The sequence below is a fragment of the Ostrea edulis genome, chromosome 1 (assembly GCF_947568905.1).
Source record: "Ostrea edulis chromosome 1, xbOstEdul1.1, whole genome shotgun sequence".
NCBI lineage: Eukaryota > Metazoa > Mollusca > Bivalvia > Ostreida > Ostreidae > Ostrea > Ostrea edulis.
Window position 1 is genome coordinate 47536403 of NC_079164.1, and position 17443 is coordinate 47553845.

Below are 17443 nucleotides of genomic sequence, written 5' to 3' on the forward strand. Positions count from 1 at the left end.
TAGGAAACAACAAAATGTCTCAATGGTCTTTTGACAGTGAAGACTGAAGTGTAGTAGCCGCCTTTTCTGTAGTGGTCAGTCGACTCACGAAACTGAAGGGATGAGAGTATGTGACACATTGTTTCAGGAAGTAGGCATGACACACAACTACTAGTTTGAACTGTTTACGTTATTTTGACGGTATGCATAAACATTTTTTGACGTGGTGACGTTTACGACTTCTTATGAACAAGTTTGTGTAATGCACTAATGGTATCCTGTTACTGTACATGTTGTGAGACTAACTTAGATGCACACCACGAAATCTGAGATAATTGCAGCGACCAGTGACTTCCTATCGTCAAAATGATTTCATTTACTGCTCGCTTTCCTCACCTTTGAAGTAAGTGACAATATGAGGATAAATGAGAAAAGTTTAGCCAAATTTGCCAGTAGTGGCGCTCCTGCTGACAAGGAGGGGTACCTGCTAAAGAAGGGTGAGGTCAACAAAGGCTACCAGAAAAGATATTTTATTCTCAAAGGAAACCTACTATTCTATTATGAAAAGCGTTATGAAAAAGAACCTGTGGGTGTTATAATTTTGGAGGGTTGCACAATTGAACTTTCGGAAAACATTGATGGATTCGCGTTTCAGATCGTTTTTCCAAAATCAGGTTGTCGCACATACCACATGGCAGCAGATTCTCAGGAGGAGATGGAGGCCTGGATGAAAGTATTGTCCTGTGCTAGTTATGACTACATGAAGCTGATGGTATCAGAGCTCAAACAGCAGCTGGAAGAACTGAGGGAAAATGGTCAGCAACAGCTGTTGGAGAATGCCATGAGAGACAGCCAGAGAGTGTTGTCTAGTTATTTACCCGTGGAAGACAAGAATGAACACAGCTCAGCCAACTTAAATCAAAGACATGTCAGGTTCAATCCTTTCAATGATCCCAGTTCTCAAAGCAGAAATGCTAGTGGGCATTTATTTGACTTGGTTGATGATGAACAAAGCAAAGTGATAAAGGAGCCACCAAAAACATTTTTACAACTGCATGAGGAATATGGACAACAGGTGAAAACACTTGGAGAACTATGGAGAGGAAGCTTCACTGATAGACCAGCATCAGCATTTGAACTTGCGTATTCTGCATGCTAAATTTGCACTGTATGTGGACTTATTCAGTGAAATTCATATTTCCGTACCTTTGGTGATAAAAGCAAGAGTACTAATGTACAGTTGGACTAAAATATGAAAATCTTGGGCTCCCATCAAACATCATTGTACATAGAAGAAGCACTATTTGTGGTGATTGTAGGGAATAGTGCATCAACTCCAAATTCACCAAATTTTGAATGCACTAGAATAAGTACACATACAGTATGTCACATTGCATTTTCTGTTAATCAACATGTATCTAATTTGTTCATAATCATGCTGTTTAATGATCATATGATGATGTACATGTAGATCATCTTTTGATAACTGAAGCTCATGTGTTTAAATTCTGTGTCAGTGTGCCCTTTGAATGAATGATAACATGAACGATTAAAGAATGTATTTGACCATGCAGTATTAACATTCTGTTAAATATCAAATTGGAAAAAGCATTTAAAGAGGTATACTACATTGTTATAATGGCCAACTTCCTTTTAAAACATGAATGGAAATATAAGTATCAGCAATATTTGTCTATTCAGTTTCAATTTAATTCCCTAGCTCAGTAGATCAGTGGGTTAGTGTGTTGACTGTAGATTGCAGGTTCGAGTCTTGCAGGGTTTTTTTAAAAAAAAGATTCAGATTACTCTCTACCAAAATTGTATTTTTTTGTCTAAATAAAGTAAATTTGAAAGTTTTCAATTTCAAAATATTGCACATATCCTTCACTTTTCATCCATATCAAATTTCTTTGATGCAGCATTCCTCCTTAAATGTATTTAGTTTTGTTTTTTTAAAAAGAAATGCTTTGCATGGAATATTTTTTATATCTATAATACGTATGTTTATGACACATCACAAAATCAAAAAGAAATGGGTAGGGGTGGTTAAAGTTGTGCTATAGGTTATACACTGTAAATATGAATATCTAGATCACCTATGATTATAGTAATACCATTTGCCTTGGTACTATCATAGTCAGCATAATTGAATCAATGTATTTTATTGAAGTTGACCCAAATGTTAAAGTATTGGTAGCTATATGTATTAAATAATCAGGAATTCTGGTGTCTCTGTAAGGTATTGGTGATTTTTAATCCAGGATGTACCTCAGAATTATTTGATTCCAAAGAGGTTTTTCAGGATTTTGTGATGTCACTGACAGATGCACAAGGAACTTTATTTTTATAATATATACATATGTATGTATATGATCTGTATGATAAATAAATTAAATGGTGTGGAGAAACTGATTATTTAATGATGCAGTTATGGTCTATTTGTGAAGTCCTATATAGCCTCAGTAAACCTGACCAGGTCTGCTTAGTCATTAGAAAACCTCATTAAAAGTATTAAGGAATTGTATACAAACTGGATAAAATGTCATATCCAGTAGAAGTTTAGTTTCACTTTAGGTGTGGTCTTTCTGCACTTATAATGTTAAAAATTTTCATACATAGGAGCTGTAATGATTGGCACTACAAGCATTCAGATTGCCAGCATGTTGTGATTGTTGCCATCTGTATGAATTTGTTGTAGTTGTGGTTGGTTCTATAAGTGTTCAGTCTGCCAGGATAGAGTGATTACCATGTGTGTGAATTGAGTTGAGGGGTAGTAGTGGATGTTGTCATGTATGAACTGGGTGTTGGGATTGTTGCCACTTGTATGAATGGGTCGTAGTGATTGTTGCCACTTGTATGAATGGGTCGTAGTGATTGTTGCCACTTGTATGAATGGGTCGTAGTGATTGTTGCCACTTCTATGAATGGGTTGTAGTGATTGTTGCCACTTGTATGAATGGGTTTTTTGAATTTTGCCACTTGAATGAATCAACTGTAGTGATTGTTTCAGTTTGAATGAATTTGTTGCACTGATTGTTGTAGTGATTGTTGCCACTTGTATGAATTGGTTGTAGTGATTGTTTTAATTTGTTTGAATACGCCAGTTTCGAGATACGAACTCTTCGGTATAGGAGGTGCATTTAGTGGAACTTTGAATGCCTAAGTGGGACAGAGTGGATATACAGCCAACGAGAAAGAAGATGAAATGTATTAAAAGCAGCTTCTCTTTAAATATGTAAATGTGGGAAATACAAAATGCTATCGAAAGAAATGTTTTACCGAAGTGGAAACATACAATGTCATATTTGCAAGAAATATCTTGGATATGGTACTTATGACCAGCGAAATAACGTGATAGGATAAGAATTCTATGTATTTAATTACTCCCTAAATACTTATCACTTACTTAGTTTGTGTATCAGTCGAATTCGGGTTATCAAACAGCGTATAAGAAATTTACTGAGTACATTCACTTACACTGTGATGAATATCTGTCCCACTCCCGCGTGTAAACAAATTCTTTCGCGCCTTACTATGTACGAGAGTTCTCAAAGGGAAATAACTCTTACATATCTCGAAACCGGTGTATTGGTTGTAGTGAATTTTGCCATATGTATGAATTGGTTGGTTGGTTGTATATTGTTTAACGCCCTGCTTGAGAATTTTTCACTTATATTGAGACGTCACCATTGCAGTTGAAGAGCTGTAAAATTTAGACCTGTGCTTACAGCCCTTGAGCAGAAAGTTATCTTTATTGTGCCACACCTGCTGTGACACAGGGCCTCAGTTTTTGCAGTCTCATCCGAAGGACTGCCCTATTTAGCTGCCTCTTACAACAAGTATTTGGTACTGAGAACCGATTATAACCCAGATCCCCATGGAACTGTATGAATTGGTTGTTGTGATTTTTGCCACATGTATGAATTGGTAGTAGTTGTAGTAGTAATTGTTGCCATATGGATTTATTGTAAGGGTGATTGATGTCATATGATTGTATGAATTAGCTGTAGATATTGTATTTAATGTCATAGATATGAATTGATTTATGGTTGTAGTGATTGATATTATAATTATGGATGGAGTGTAGTGATTGTTGTTTTGATTATGAATTGGGTGTGGTGAATGTTGTTATTATGAATTGAGTGAAGTGATTGTTGCCGAATAAATGAATTGAGTGTAGGTGTTGTTGTCACATGTATCAATTGGTTATGTGGGTTGTATTGATTATTACTACATGTATGAATTGCCATATGTATGTTGTCTGTAAGAATTGGTTGTAGTGATTGTTGCCACTTGCATTAGTTGGTTGTAGTGATTGCAACTTGTGTGAATTTTTTATAGGAGTTGTAGTGAATGCCACAAATAGCATGAAGGAATGTGAAGATGTAGGGATTGGTTGGTAGATGATCAATAAAAAAAAAGACATACGATTTTATTAAGGAAGATTTTTGTCTTACCCTAATTTTCAATCATTAGTTGTTTGGTGTGTGTGATTTTTAGCTCACCTGAACTGAAAGCTCAAGTGAGCTATTCTGATCACCTTTTGTCTGTCTGTAAAGTTTTCACATTTTGATCTTCTTCAGAACCATTTGGTCAATTTTAACCAAACTTGGCACAAAGCATCCTTGGATGAAGGGAATTCATGTTTGTTCAAATGAAGGGACATGCCTCCTTCATAGGGGAGATAATCACACATATAAGGTAGGGTCATTTACAAGAAAACTTCCTGACATAGTGGAGATTCAAGTTCGTTAAAATCATGACTCCATGGGAGTAGGGTGGGAACACAATAGGGGATCAACGTTATACATGGGAATATACATGTATAAGAAAAATTAAAAACTTGTTGAAGTCTTCTGTACATGCATTCTATCTTTGTATCTGTTTTCATAATTAAAAATTGAATTATACCCCATCAGGTCAATCAGATCATTACACTTATCAGGTCATTACACCGACCCCTATATAATGTTTTATCACGTAAGTTTCAGGTTTTCTGGCCCTCTGAATGAATTTGAATGTACTCTATATCAGGAAGCTTTCGGGTAAATCTCCACTCCTGGTCCAGTGGTTCTTGAAAAGAAGATTTTATATACATGTATTTTCTTTATATATTCGCATTTATAACTGAGATTCCCAATTGTGGCCCCAACATACCCTTAGTGGTCGTGATTTTAACAAACTTGAATCTCCACTATTTCAGGAAGCTTTCTTGTAAATTTCAGCTTTTCTGGCCTAGTTGGTCTTGAAAAGGACTTTTAGATCACCTGAGTAAATTCAGGTGACCTATTGCAATTGGTTGTCGTCATCCGTCGTGCGTTAATAATTGAACATTTTTAACTTCTTGATAACTACCAGTCAAATTCTTTTCAAATTTGATATGAATCATCATTGGGACAAGGGGGACATAAATTGTAAATTTCAGGACTCCAGCATAGGGGCGGGGCAAAAACTGCCCAAAATTGACAATTTTTCAAAAATCTTCTCAAGAACCACACACGTGAAAGAAAAACTAAATGCATAGTGATGTAGAGCAGGAAGGACTCTACCAAAATTGTAAATTTCATGATTCGCAGGGTAGGGGTTCTGATTGATTTATTGTTTCTTGCTTAACGTCTCACTCAAGAGTTTTTCACTCATATGGAGACGTCACCAAGACCGGTGAAGGGCTTCAAATTTAGGCCTATGCTCGGCGCTTATGGCCATTGAGCAGTGAGGGTTCTTTAGCGTGCCACACCTACTGTGACATGGGTCATCCGTTTTTAAGGTAATCTCTGAGGACCCGTGACATTCACACCTGATGCCGAGCGTTTGGCGATGGAACTATCACTACCTGTTTTAATGACTTAGGTCTGTCGCGGTCGGGATTCGAACCCCGGTCTTCCGCATGTGGAGCAATTGCTCTAACCTCTCGGCCACCGCAGCGGTTCTGACCCCAGGGCGGGGCCAAACTTGGTATATAGTGTTTATGTGTAAAACACTTAAATAACATTTTCTTTAGAGATATTGATACTAAATTGAAAGTAAAGAGATATTTAGAAAGAAGAGGTAGTCCTTTACCAAAATTGTAAATTTGATGATCCCAGAGGTAGACGTTTTGGTATCAGGGTGGCCAAAATGGTCAGTTATTAAATGTGTGAACAATAGACATTTTTAACTTCTTGATAACTATCATTCCAATTCTTTTCCAATTTGGTATGAAATATATTTGGAACAAGGCCGGGGACATAAATTGTAAATTTCAGGATTCCTGCACCCCTGGGCCTTAGGGGTAGGTGGGGCAAAAACTGTCCAAAATAGAGCAAATTTAAAAAATCTTCTCTATTAACTGCACATGTGTAAGAAAAGCCTAAATGTATAGTGATGTAGAGCAGGAAGGCCTCTACCAAAATTGTAAATTTCATGATCCCCGGGGTAGGGGATCTGACCCAGGGTGGGGCCAAACTTGTGTAAAACACTTGAATAACATCTTCTTTAGTGCTATTTATACTAAATGGATAGATCAGGTAGTCTTTTACCAAAATTGTAAATTTGATGATCCCATGGGTAGGCGTTTTGATATCAGGGTGGGGCCAAAATGGTCAGTTATTAAATATGTGAACAGTAGACATTTTTAACTTCTTCTTGATAACTATTATTCCAATTCTTTTCAAATTTGGTATGAAACATATTTTGAATAAGGGGAACATATATAAATTAATTGTAAATTTGAGGACTCCTGCACCCCTGGGGCCTTAGGGGTGGGGCAAAAACTGCCCAAAATTGACCAATTTTGAAAAATCTTCTCACGAACCGCACACATGTAAGAAAACTAAATGCATAGTGATGTAGAGCAGGAAAACCTCTACCAAAATTGTAAATTTCATGATCCCCGGGGTAGGGGTTCTGACCCCAGGGCGGGGCCAAACTTGTTATACAGTATTAATGTGTAAAACACTTGAATAACATCTTCTTTAGTGCTATTTATACTAAATTGAAACTAAATGGATAGAACAAGTAATCTTATACCAAAATTGTAAATTTGATGATCCCCAAAGTAAAGCTCTGACCCCAGGGTAGGGCCAAACTTGATATATAGTATTAATGTCTAAGTTTGCTGATACTGTATAAAATCGAAATGCATACTTAGGAATAGCAGAAAAGGATGTACAAAAAATGGTGAATTTCATAACCCAGCTGCAGGGTTATGACATTAGGATGAGTGCAAATTAGTCATATCTTTTGATGTTAATAACACCTATTATTTAAAGCCTTTCATCAGTGTATGCACTTTTGAGGCAGTGACATTTTAAGAACACATCTTGTTTTATACTGTTGCTGAACATTAGAATTTAGCATGGATATTCAGAACAGAATTTTTTTTCTCTAGATTTCACAGCCCATGGAAGTATATTGATACTGTTTCACTAGTACTCAGGTGACCAATAAGGCCCATGGGCTTCTTGTTAAATGACCCCACCCTATTTTTTGTGATTATCTCCACTTTGAAGGGGCAAGACCCTTCATTTGAACAAACTTGGATCCCTTTTACCCAAGGATGCTTTGTGCCAAGTTTTGTTGAAATTGGCCGAGTGATTCTGGAGAAGAAAGTGAAAATGTGAAAAGTTTACGACGACAGACAACGGACACATTTAATCAGAAAACTTACTCGAGCCTTCGGCCCAGGTGAGCCGTTTGGTCTGGCAGAGAAAGAGAGATTGTCTTACCCATTTGAATCATCTAGCAATCATCTCCAACGTGATTAGTTAAAAAGCAAATACAGAGGCTTACATATTGTATATACATGTATTGTTGACTTTCAATAATTTAATATTCTTCGATTGCAATAGAATTTATAGTTTCGTGCCATTGCACATACTTATCTCCACACACATCCCCAAAATAAATTGTTATATTGAAATTAATTTGATTGTACATCGCAATATTTTAGCCTTGAAGGCATCTACGGCCCTCAATCATTTTGCTTGTGTTGCTGGACTATCGGGATGGGTTTGTTTTTTCACGACTATCAAGTGCTCAAAATTATACTTATTTTAAACAGCCATTGAATGCAGATTCTAAATGGTTTTAATTTGTAAATTCGTGTATAAAAATAGCTAAATTGTTTTATCATTGTAAAATATATATGAATAAAGAAATAATAACACAACAAATATAATATCATTACACATAGCGTTTTCTGTACATCGAAGACTGTAAATATAAGCCGAACGTATAAATTGGGCGGTGAGTCAAGGGAAATTCGTTAATAGAAAAATAATACAACCTGGATTTGACATAGATATAGTGTAGTTTTACAACCAATACTAGTAAAGGATTCTGTTCTAATATTTTTAAGTATGCAGTACAATGTAGTAAAACGTGACTCTCATCTCCTACACAATCTAAAGAACACAGAGTACATATTCTGTCTTCTAATGCTTCTCCCTTGTACTGCCCCGTTTCTATTATATAAGTGTATATTAAGCATACCACATCTTTAATAATTGTGCATGTAGAGATCTTCTAATATTTTGGAAATTTCGAAAACAAATGTCTCCTTTCACCTAATGCTTTATAACTACTTACATTGTACAGCCATTATATTAATATTGATAATGAACAAATCTATCATTTAATTTTGATTTATCCATAATACTCACATCAGCTTTCATCAGGTCATTCCGATCATAATCAGGACATTTCACCTTTGATGTACATAGTATAAGTTTAAAATAACAGATAACCATATCATTGATTAATGATTTTTTTTAAATATCATTTGACAAATGCATGTTTGTGAAAGAATTCAATATGAAAACAATTATCATCAAAAGAAGCTTTGTGACAATAAAATAACACATCATTCTGGACATTACTCAATAACGCTCTACCGTATCATCAGGTCATTCCGATAACAGGACATTACACCATTGATTCATTTAAAACCTAAAATAATGAAAAATAATCACCAAATATCAAAAATAATAGTTGAATATCTTAAGATATATACCAACTCATAAACATAATTAATTTGGATGCATGAAACATCGTAAAAATGTATCATTTTTGTAGAAATGTCTCATCAGGACATTACACGAAATATCAAGACATTACACCCCTCGGGTTTGAAAATGATGAATTATTGTGCATTAAAATGCATATATATATTTTTTTAAATTAGTATTTTATGAAAGGAAAACGTATATTTAATTAGATAAATTTTTTAAATATCATATTTTTAAAATATGCTTTAGTGTAGATAGAATTATTGCCCATCAGGTCAACACTGACCCCACATAAGCACACCATTTAGCCGGCAATCAATCGGAACTCCTCGAATGTCTCGCGTACTGTGCGCGAGACATTCGAGGAGTTCCGATTGGCCGGTAATTGGGTATAAGAGCAGCCAATCGTTGAAAATGGTGGAATATATGAATTTTCTGGTCACATTCAGATTACAGCACTTATTTTGCAAAAATAAAGAGTAAGCTGTTGTACTTAAATTTTAAGATGGGTATGCTTGTTCCTTTCATAACTGTGCATATATTCGCCACATCTATTTTAGATATAAATACTCATAAAGTTTTAATTTTGGCTTCAAAATTTGAAGCAGGGCTAAATTTGTATTTCAAACTAGAAATTGGCAGTTTGTGGGTGTGATTATCTTTTGTTATTGTTTACACCGGATGTTGACTCACATATTGCAGAGCATGCTTGTCCAGTTCTAGGTAAGAGGGATTGCACCAAAGGAAACATGTAATCAAATCACTGTATAACGTGGGGGGAAAATACTTACTCACATATCATTGGTAAATCCAGATTTTATATTTTAATTATATATAATCACATTCCTTTAAAAAATTGGTTAACTTTTATAAAAATAACTCATTAGGACTTCAGTCTGATTGCTGTTTTAGAGTTTTGCAGGATTGCCGGTGTTATAGCATAAAATTTCCCCCCGCTTAGACTTTCCCCCCGGGAAAAAGGGCCCGGGATAGACACCCCCCCCCCCCCCCCCCCCCGCCCGGAAAGATGGGCCTAACAAAGAATTTCCCCCTAGGAAGAATGAACCCGGGCCCAATTCCCCCCCCTAGGAAAAACCGTCCCAGTATAGAATTTCCCCCTAAATGACAGTACGCTTTTCCCGCCTTCTTACATGTTAGCGATGTATCCGTTTCCAGTTCTATTACTAGAAATCTCTTGCTTATCTAGACCCAGGCATTTTTATCATTTCTTTTTAATTTTGAGCAGGGTCTTGTGTATCACAATCATCATCTTATTTTTTTAAAGGAAATTATTAAAGTCATATAATGATATATCAAAATTCATTCAGACATCTCAAGTCTTTGCTGTTAACATCTGAAATAGTGAAGTTGGGAAGAAATTAATGGGTTTTTTTAAATTTAAAATTTCGAATTTAAATGAACGGGAAAATTAGATTACTTTTATTCATACAGTGCATCTACTTTACTTTTCAGGTATCTTTTAGTCGACTTTTTACGAAAAACCCAAATTATATTGACCATCGTTAAAGTCTTTTGGGAAGCATATTGTATTTACTATATGCGATTTAAAGTTTTCTGCGTGTAAACCCAACTTCAACATCTAAAACAAAATTCCTTTATTTTATGAATATCGTAATATTAATGAGCGCATATCCAACTTTTTTTTTTATAACATTCAACTCTTTATAGCAATAATAACAAATTTCATTGATTAATATCTTCAATTGCAAGATCGAGTTTGCTTCATTCTATATTTATTCAAAAGCTATACATCAGAAGAAAAAAGATTCTGGTCGATGAAATCCGAAAACAGGGAGGGGGGGGGGGGGGGAGTCTATACCAGGGCGGTTTTTCCGCCCAAGAAGAAATTCTATACTGACTTTGTACATAGGGGAAAATTATATGTTGGGCGCTTTTTCCCCCTATGGGGGAAGATCTATCCCGGGCCCGTTTTTCCGGGGGGAAAGTCTATGCTACAACACCGGTACCTTTTCTCGAATAATGTCAAGCATGATGTTTGTCTGATTTATATAAGCAACAATCTCCTAGCTAGGCCAGTTGTGTAACTCCCATTGTCTCTCACCAATAATGACAAATGTCCAATTGATCAACCATCACTCTAAAATTACTCTCAATCTGGAATCTTACGTGTGAACATTACAATGTCAAAAGAGACAATCGCAGATAGTAGGTCTCCAAATATTATAATGGACGAAGTGTTTCTTAATAATCCTTCAATGCACATGTCCTCCATTGCACAGCTACAATTCCCCGGCCCCCAAATTCTTCTCATAATTGAAAGGTACCAAGAGGAAAATCATACAAGTATTACTATATCATTATACCAATATTTGTGTAGCCTACATTATCAAAAAACTACATGTTTTAAAAGACATGGATAAAACAATGATGAATTCATTTTGTAGTTCCTATAGTGTATAAGCATATCCTTTCAGTGTCTCACAGATCAAGCAGAGTGGAAAACTTTAGTTTATTTTGATAAATCATGCCAGTCTCCCTGTTCAAAATATCGTCTGCTACAGAGCACGTGTAGAGTCTAGCAGCCGACTGCTTCTTCTTCTGATAACACTGCTAAGCCCTGACCTCTTGCCATATATACTTAATTGCTGTAGGGTTGTAAATTTTTCTAGGTTACTCCCGGCCTTTTGAGAATTTAAAAGAATAATTTCAAGTTGACAGCTGGTGCCTCAAATGGTACACATTATTTATAACATCCATGCACGACTGTCTGTAAACTGATAATGATATTACTAGCATCGTCGGAAACCCACAGTCGGTCGCATTTCTTTTAACCGTGGATTCCGGATTCCCGACGATGACGTATTAGATGCACAGTTATCGTTAATTTTTCTGTGTACTTTAAACCGTTTGGTAGAAAATTTATTTCATTTTTATTGCTTATTGGTTTTACAAGGTCTACAATAAAATCAATCGTTTTAATGTGGTTTTTGTAAGCTTATTGAATTCTCGAAAAATAAATGAACAAAAAGAAAGGTCGATCTTCAATCATAAAACAATATTATTCAGTGAAATATCTCGTGAAAAGATATAAATTTAGAAAAATGTAATCGGAAGGCTGGAGTGCGTAAATCTTTTTCTCAACTGCTTTCACATAGCTGTATATAAGACCGATCACTGTGCGCACGGAGAGTTATCATCCTTGTTTAATTCTATGTTGCAGCAGACCGGATTCCAGTCCGGACAATATATTACTGGCCGGATTTACGACATATTAAAACACCATCTCGCAGTCAAATGGTAGTGGCGGAGGGTGGATATGACATGAGAGACGTCTGCACTTCATTTTTGAAGACGGATTAAGCATATAATTTTCATACACCCCCCTTAAGTATTGAACACTGCATTGAAAGTAGAGGGTCCCAAAAAAATCAAAGGGGTGGAAACCGAAGTTTGTACCTTTTCCGACCACCCTTCCGCTCTTTATACAAAAAGGGATGAACATCCCAACCCCTCTAAATTCGCCACTGTCATTAATATAAAATGTTATACAATCTAAAACCGACCACCCTTCCGCCCTTTATGCAAAAAGGGTTCCGCCCTTTATGCAAAAAGGGAGGGGATGAACATCCCATCCCCTCTAAATTCTCCACTGTCATTAATATAAAATGTTATACAATCGAAAACATACAATGAACAATCTTTTTCTTTTATAGCTCACCTGAGCTGATCGTCTGTCTGTCTGTAAACTTTTTACATTTTCGACTTTTTCTCCAGAACCACTGGGCCAATTTCAACCAAACTTGGCCAAAAGCATCCTTCGGTGAAGGGCTTTAAAGTTTATTCTAATGAAGGGCTATGCCCCTTTCAAGGGGGAGATAATCACAAAAATGCAAAATTAGGGTGGGGTAATTTAAAAATCTTCTTCTCAAGAACCACTGGGCCAGAAAAGCTGAAATTTATGTGACGGCTTCCTGACATAGTGCAGATTCAAGTTTGTTAAAATCATGGCCCCCGAGGGTTGGATGGGGCCACAATAGGGGATCAGTTTTACATAAAATATATAGGGAAAATCTTTAAAAATCTTCTCAAGAACAACTGAACCAGAAAAGCTGATATTTACATGAAAGCTTCCTGACATAGTGTATATTTAAGTTTGTTAAAAGCATGGCCCCAGGGGTTAGGATGGGGCCACAACGGGGGGTCAAAGTTTTGCATACAAATATATAGGGAAAATCTTCTCAAAAACTACTGGGCCAGGAAAGTGGAAATTTACATGAAAGCTTCCTATAAACATAGTGCAGATTGAAGTTTGTTAAAATCATGGCTCCCGAGGATAGGATGGGGTTACAATAGGGGATCAAAGTTTTATATACAAGTATATAGGAAAAATATTCTTCTCAAGAACCACTGAGCCAGAAAAGCTGAAATTTACATGAAAGCTTTCTGACATAGTGCAGATTCAAGTTTGTTAAAATCATGGCCTGGCCCCTGGGGGTTGGATGGGGCCACAATATGGATAACAGTTTTAGATGCAAATATATAGGAAAAATCTTTGAATATTAGCCAAGGTGAGCGATGTGGCCCATGGGCCTCTTGTTAGCTCACCTGATCTGAAAGCTCAAGTGAGCTATCCTGATCACCTTCCATCCGTCTGTCTGTCTGTAAACTTTTTATATTTTCATCTTCTTCAGAACCACTGGGCCAAATTTAACCAAACTTGGCACAAAGCATCCTTGGATGAAGGGAATTCAGCTTTGTTCAAAGAAGGGCCATGCCTCCTTCAAAGGGGAGATTATCACATAAATAATGTGGGGTCATTTACAAGAAAACTTCCTGACATAGAGGAGATTCAAGTTTGTTAAAACCATGACTCCATGGGAGTAGGGTGGGCCCACAATAGGGGATCAAAGTTATATATGGGAATATATAGGAAAAATCTTCTCAAGAACCACCAGGCCATAAGAGTGGAGATTTAAGTGAAAGCTTCCTGATATAGAGTAGATTCTTTGTTCAGATTATGGCCCCTGGGAGTAGGGTGGGGCCACAATAGCGGGATCAAAGTTTTACATGCTGATATACAGAAAAATCGTCTTCTCCAGAACACTGGGCCAATTTCAATCAAACTTGATATAAATCATCCTTCAATGAAGGGGATTCAAGTTGTTCAAATGAAGGGCTAGCCCACTTCAAAGGGAAGATAATCACAAAAATGCAAAAACAAGGTTGGGTCATTTAAAAATCTTCTTTTCCAGAACCACTGGTCCAGAAAAAAACATAAATTTACGTGAAAGCTTCCTGATATGGTGGAGATTCAAGTTGGTAAAAATTTTGACCCCTGGTGTAACGGTGGGGTCACAATAGGGGATCAAAATTTTACATGTGAATGTATAGGTAACCAAACATTGCACAAAGCATGTTAATATGAGAGGCTATACCCATTTACAAAGGCATATGATAATTAATGAATTTGTAGTCAAGTTTGTTAATGAATTTGTTAGGAATGCCCAGGTGAGCAATGTGGCCCATGGGCCTCTTGATTTTGTTTACACATACATCTATCAACACTTGGGGGGGGGGGGGGGGGGGGGGGGTGATAAGAAATGTTGATTATAGTAATAATGCCGATACATGTGCATGGTTTTTAAAAGGATATCAATCTCCTAAAAACTTGTTGACATCTTCTGTACGTGCATTTTATCTTTGTATCTGTTTTCATAATTAAAATCTATATAATGTTTTATCACGTAAGTTTCAGGTTTTCTGGCCCAGTGGTTCTTGACAAACATGTTTAAATTATCCCAAAGATTTTCGCATCTTTGTGATTATCTCCCCTTTAAATGGGGCATGGCCCTTCATTTGAATCCCCTTCACCTAAGGATCTTCTGTGTAAAGTTTGATTGAAATTGGCCCAGTGATTCTGAAGAAGAGGATTTTCCTGTATCAGCATGTAAAACTTTGATCCCCTAATGTGGCCCCACTTTACCCCCCCCCCCCCGGGGTGGGGGGTGGGGGGGTGGGGGGCATCCTCTGAATAAATTTGAATGTACTCTATATCAGGAAGTTTTCGGGTAAATCCCCACTCTTCTGGTCCAGTGGTTCTTGAGAAGATTTTTTTTTTTATATATTTTCTTTATATATTCGCATTTATGTTTACAGAAAGACATTTTTTTTTATTATAGATATTTAAAACGTCGATAAAGACAATTTTTTTTTTTTAAATTATAGATATTTAAAACGTCGAGTGCCTGTGCCTCGGGGTTGTGGTTTTAACAAACTTGAATCTCCACTATGTCAGGAAGCTTTCTTGTAAATTTCAGCTTTTCTCGCCCAGTTGGTCTTGAAAAAGATTTTTATATGACACCACCCTATTTTTGCATTTTTGTGATTATCTCCCATTTGAAGGGGCAAGGCCCTTCATTTGAACAAACTTGGATCCTTTTGACCCAAGGATGCTTTGTCCCAAGTTTCGTTAAAATTGGCCTGGTGATTCTGGAGAAGAAGGTGAAAATGTGAAAAGTTTACGACGATGAACTCACTTGAGCCTTCGGCCCAGGTGAGCTAATAAACAATGGGGGGGGGGGGGGGGGGGGGGAGGGAGGGTTCAATGTCATTATTTAAAATCATTGATTGATGTAAGGGTGGGTTAGATATTTTGACATTTGGCGACATGCAACCTCCGTTTGGTCTGAGAAAGAGAGAGAGATTGTCTTACCCATTTGCATCATCTTGCAATCGTCTCCACACACACACACACACACACACACACACACATATATATATATAGATATATATTCAAATTATTTTTTTAAATCACAGTGTCCGGTATAAGATATTAAAAGAAATAAGATAAACAATACACAAAGCTAAAATTTTATCGTAAGCGCTTTCATTTCATAATTATCAGGAGTTACAATTTAAAATAAACTATTCTATATATATATATATATATATATATATATATATATATATAAAACTGTAAACACTTTGTAGAAATATTTCGACCGTGTAACCAGTCTTCTTCAGTCGTATTTAGCTCTCATAAAATGATATACATTGTATATAAACAGGGACATACAGGACCCCAGTCTATATATGGTCGTAATGCTGTTTGATTGTAGAAATTACCAACTGCGAGTTAAGAAAATTCAATACCTTTGATAGTGATTTACCTTCTGAAAGGGGTATCAATTCGAAACGAAACGAAATCTGACGAAACGAAGGGAAACCTACCGAAACGAAACCGATTGTAGAATCATACGGTGTAATCATGATAATAAAAAATGGTATCTCAGGTCCCTGTGAAAGTTGCAACATATAAATGAAATTCTCTTCCCTGTTGATGTGGTCTTTCGGGTTGACTGATAGATTTTTAAGCGGTCCATCGGTTAGCATGAAACATTGTTTGAAGAAGAAAGTTGAAGACAGGAAGACCTTTAACCTCTTATTTTATCTCTAACTGCTGATGTGTGAGTACTTTCAATAATGGAAAAAATTAAATAGTATACCATATTATATGATTACAATTCGGTAAGATATATATACATGTATTATTAAAAATTATTATTGATATGCATAAGTCTAAAGACAACTCTATATATATATATATATATTTGGGGTGTTGCTAACACAGGGAAATGAAAACGGAATGGAAAATATTTCATGCAATAATATCAGGAGGAGGTCGGCATTTTGTAAAATCAAAAGGCTTATGAACAAGGGAAGCAGAAATTACAAAGAGAACGGGAAGACATACTCAGAATCCACCGTTTGATATTATACTACATACAACTACACAATATCCACATGTACGTATAGATTGATTTGTCTTTAGAGCAAAAAATACTGAAACATGTATTTATGCCCAAACGCGGATCCAACACCGGCGACCCCACCCCTGGTTTAGTGTGTTTCCCCTGACCTCCGACCTGTGAGGCTGTAATCTTTCTATCTGAAATTTCTGGATCCGAAACTAATTGCACATGGTATTTATAATTTGATCAACGTCGGATAAACGAGACATTACTACATGTAGCTCCAATGTCATGGCTACGCCCTGCAATCTTTTGCTGTAATATTAACAGAAAGTTATTTCGCATTGAATAGAAACAATGGCTGAAACATTATTGAAGAAAATAATTCATTGCGGAGAAATTTTATATAGTTCTCACAAAAATTAGATCCGAAGGTCGAACTGTTTGAAAAATGAGATTTATTTTTCTCCATTTTAAGCATATGCCCGCATTTAACCATGGTTAAGATATTACAAAAAAAAAGAAAGATTTTAAGATGACAGCTGGTCTCCCTTTGAAATATAAACACTTGGTGCACAATAATTTATTTGCGATATCATAATCTAACTTCCTGTATTACTATTTGTACAAACTGATAGTGATATTGGGGTCATGCATATTAGATGTAGTTATCGTTAATTTTTCTGTGTGCTTTAAACCATTTGGAAGTGAAATAATTTCATTTTTATTGCTTATTGGTATTAC

The 17443-nt window shown here is 36.1% G+C and overlaps 1 protein-coding gene across 1 annotated transcript; it reads left to right on the forward strand.

Annotated features, from left to right (window-relative positions):
• On the forward strand, window positions 1-2387 carry LOC125652216 (sesquipedalian-1-like). The gene has a single exon (XM_048881245.2). It carries the CDS (start codon window positions 395-397, stop codon window positions 1136-1138), a length of 744 nt encoding a protein of 247 aa, XP_048737202.1. The 5' UTR covers window positions 1-394; the 3' UTR covers window positions 1139-2387.
• The last annotated feature ends 15056 nt before the right edge of the window (window positions 2388-17443 follow it).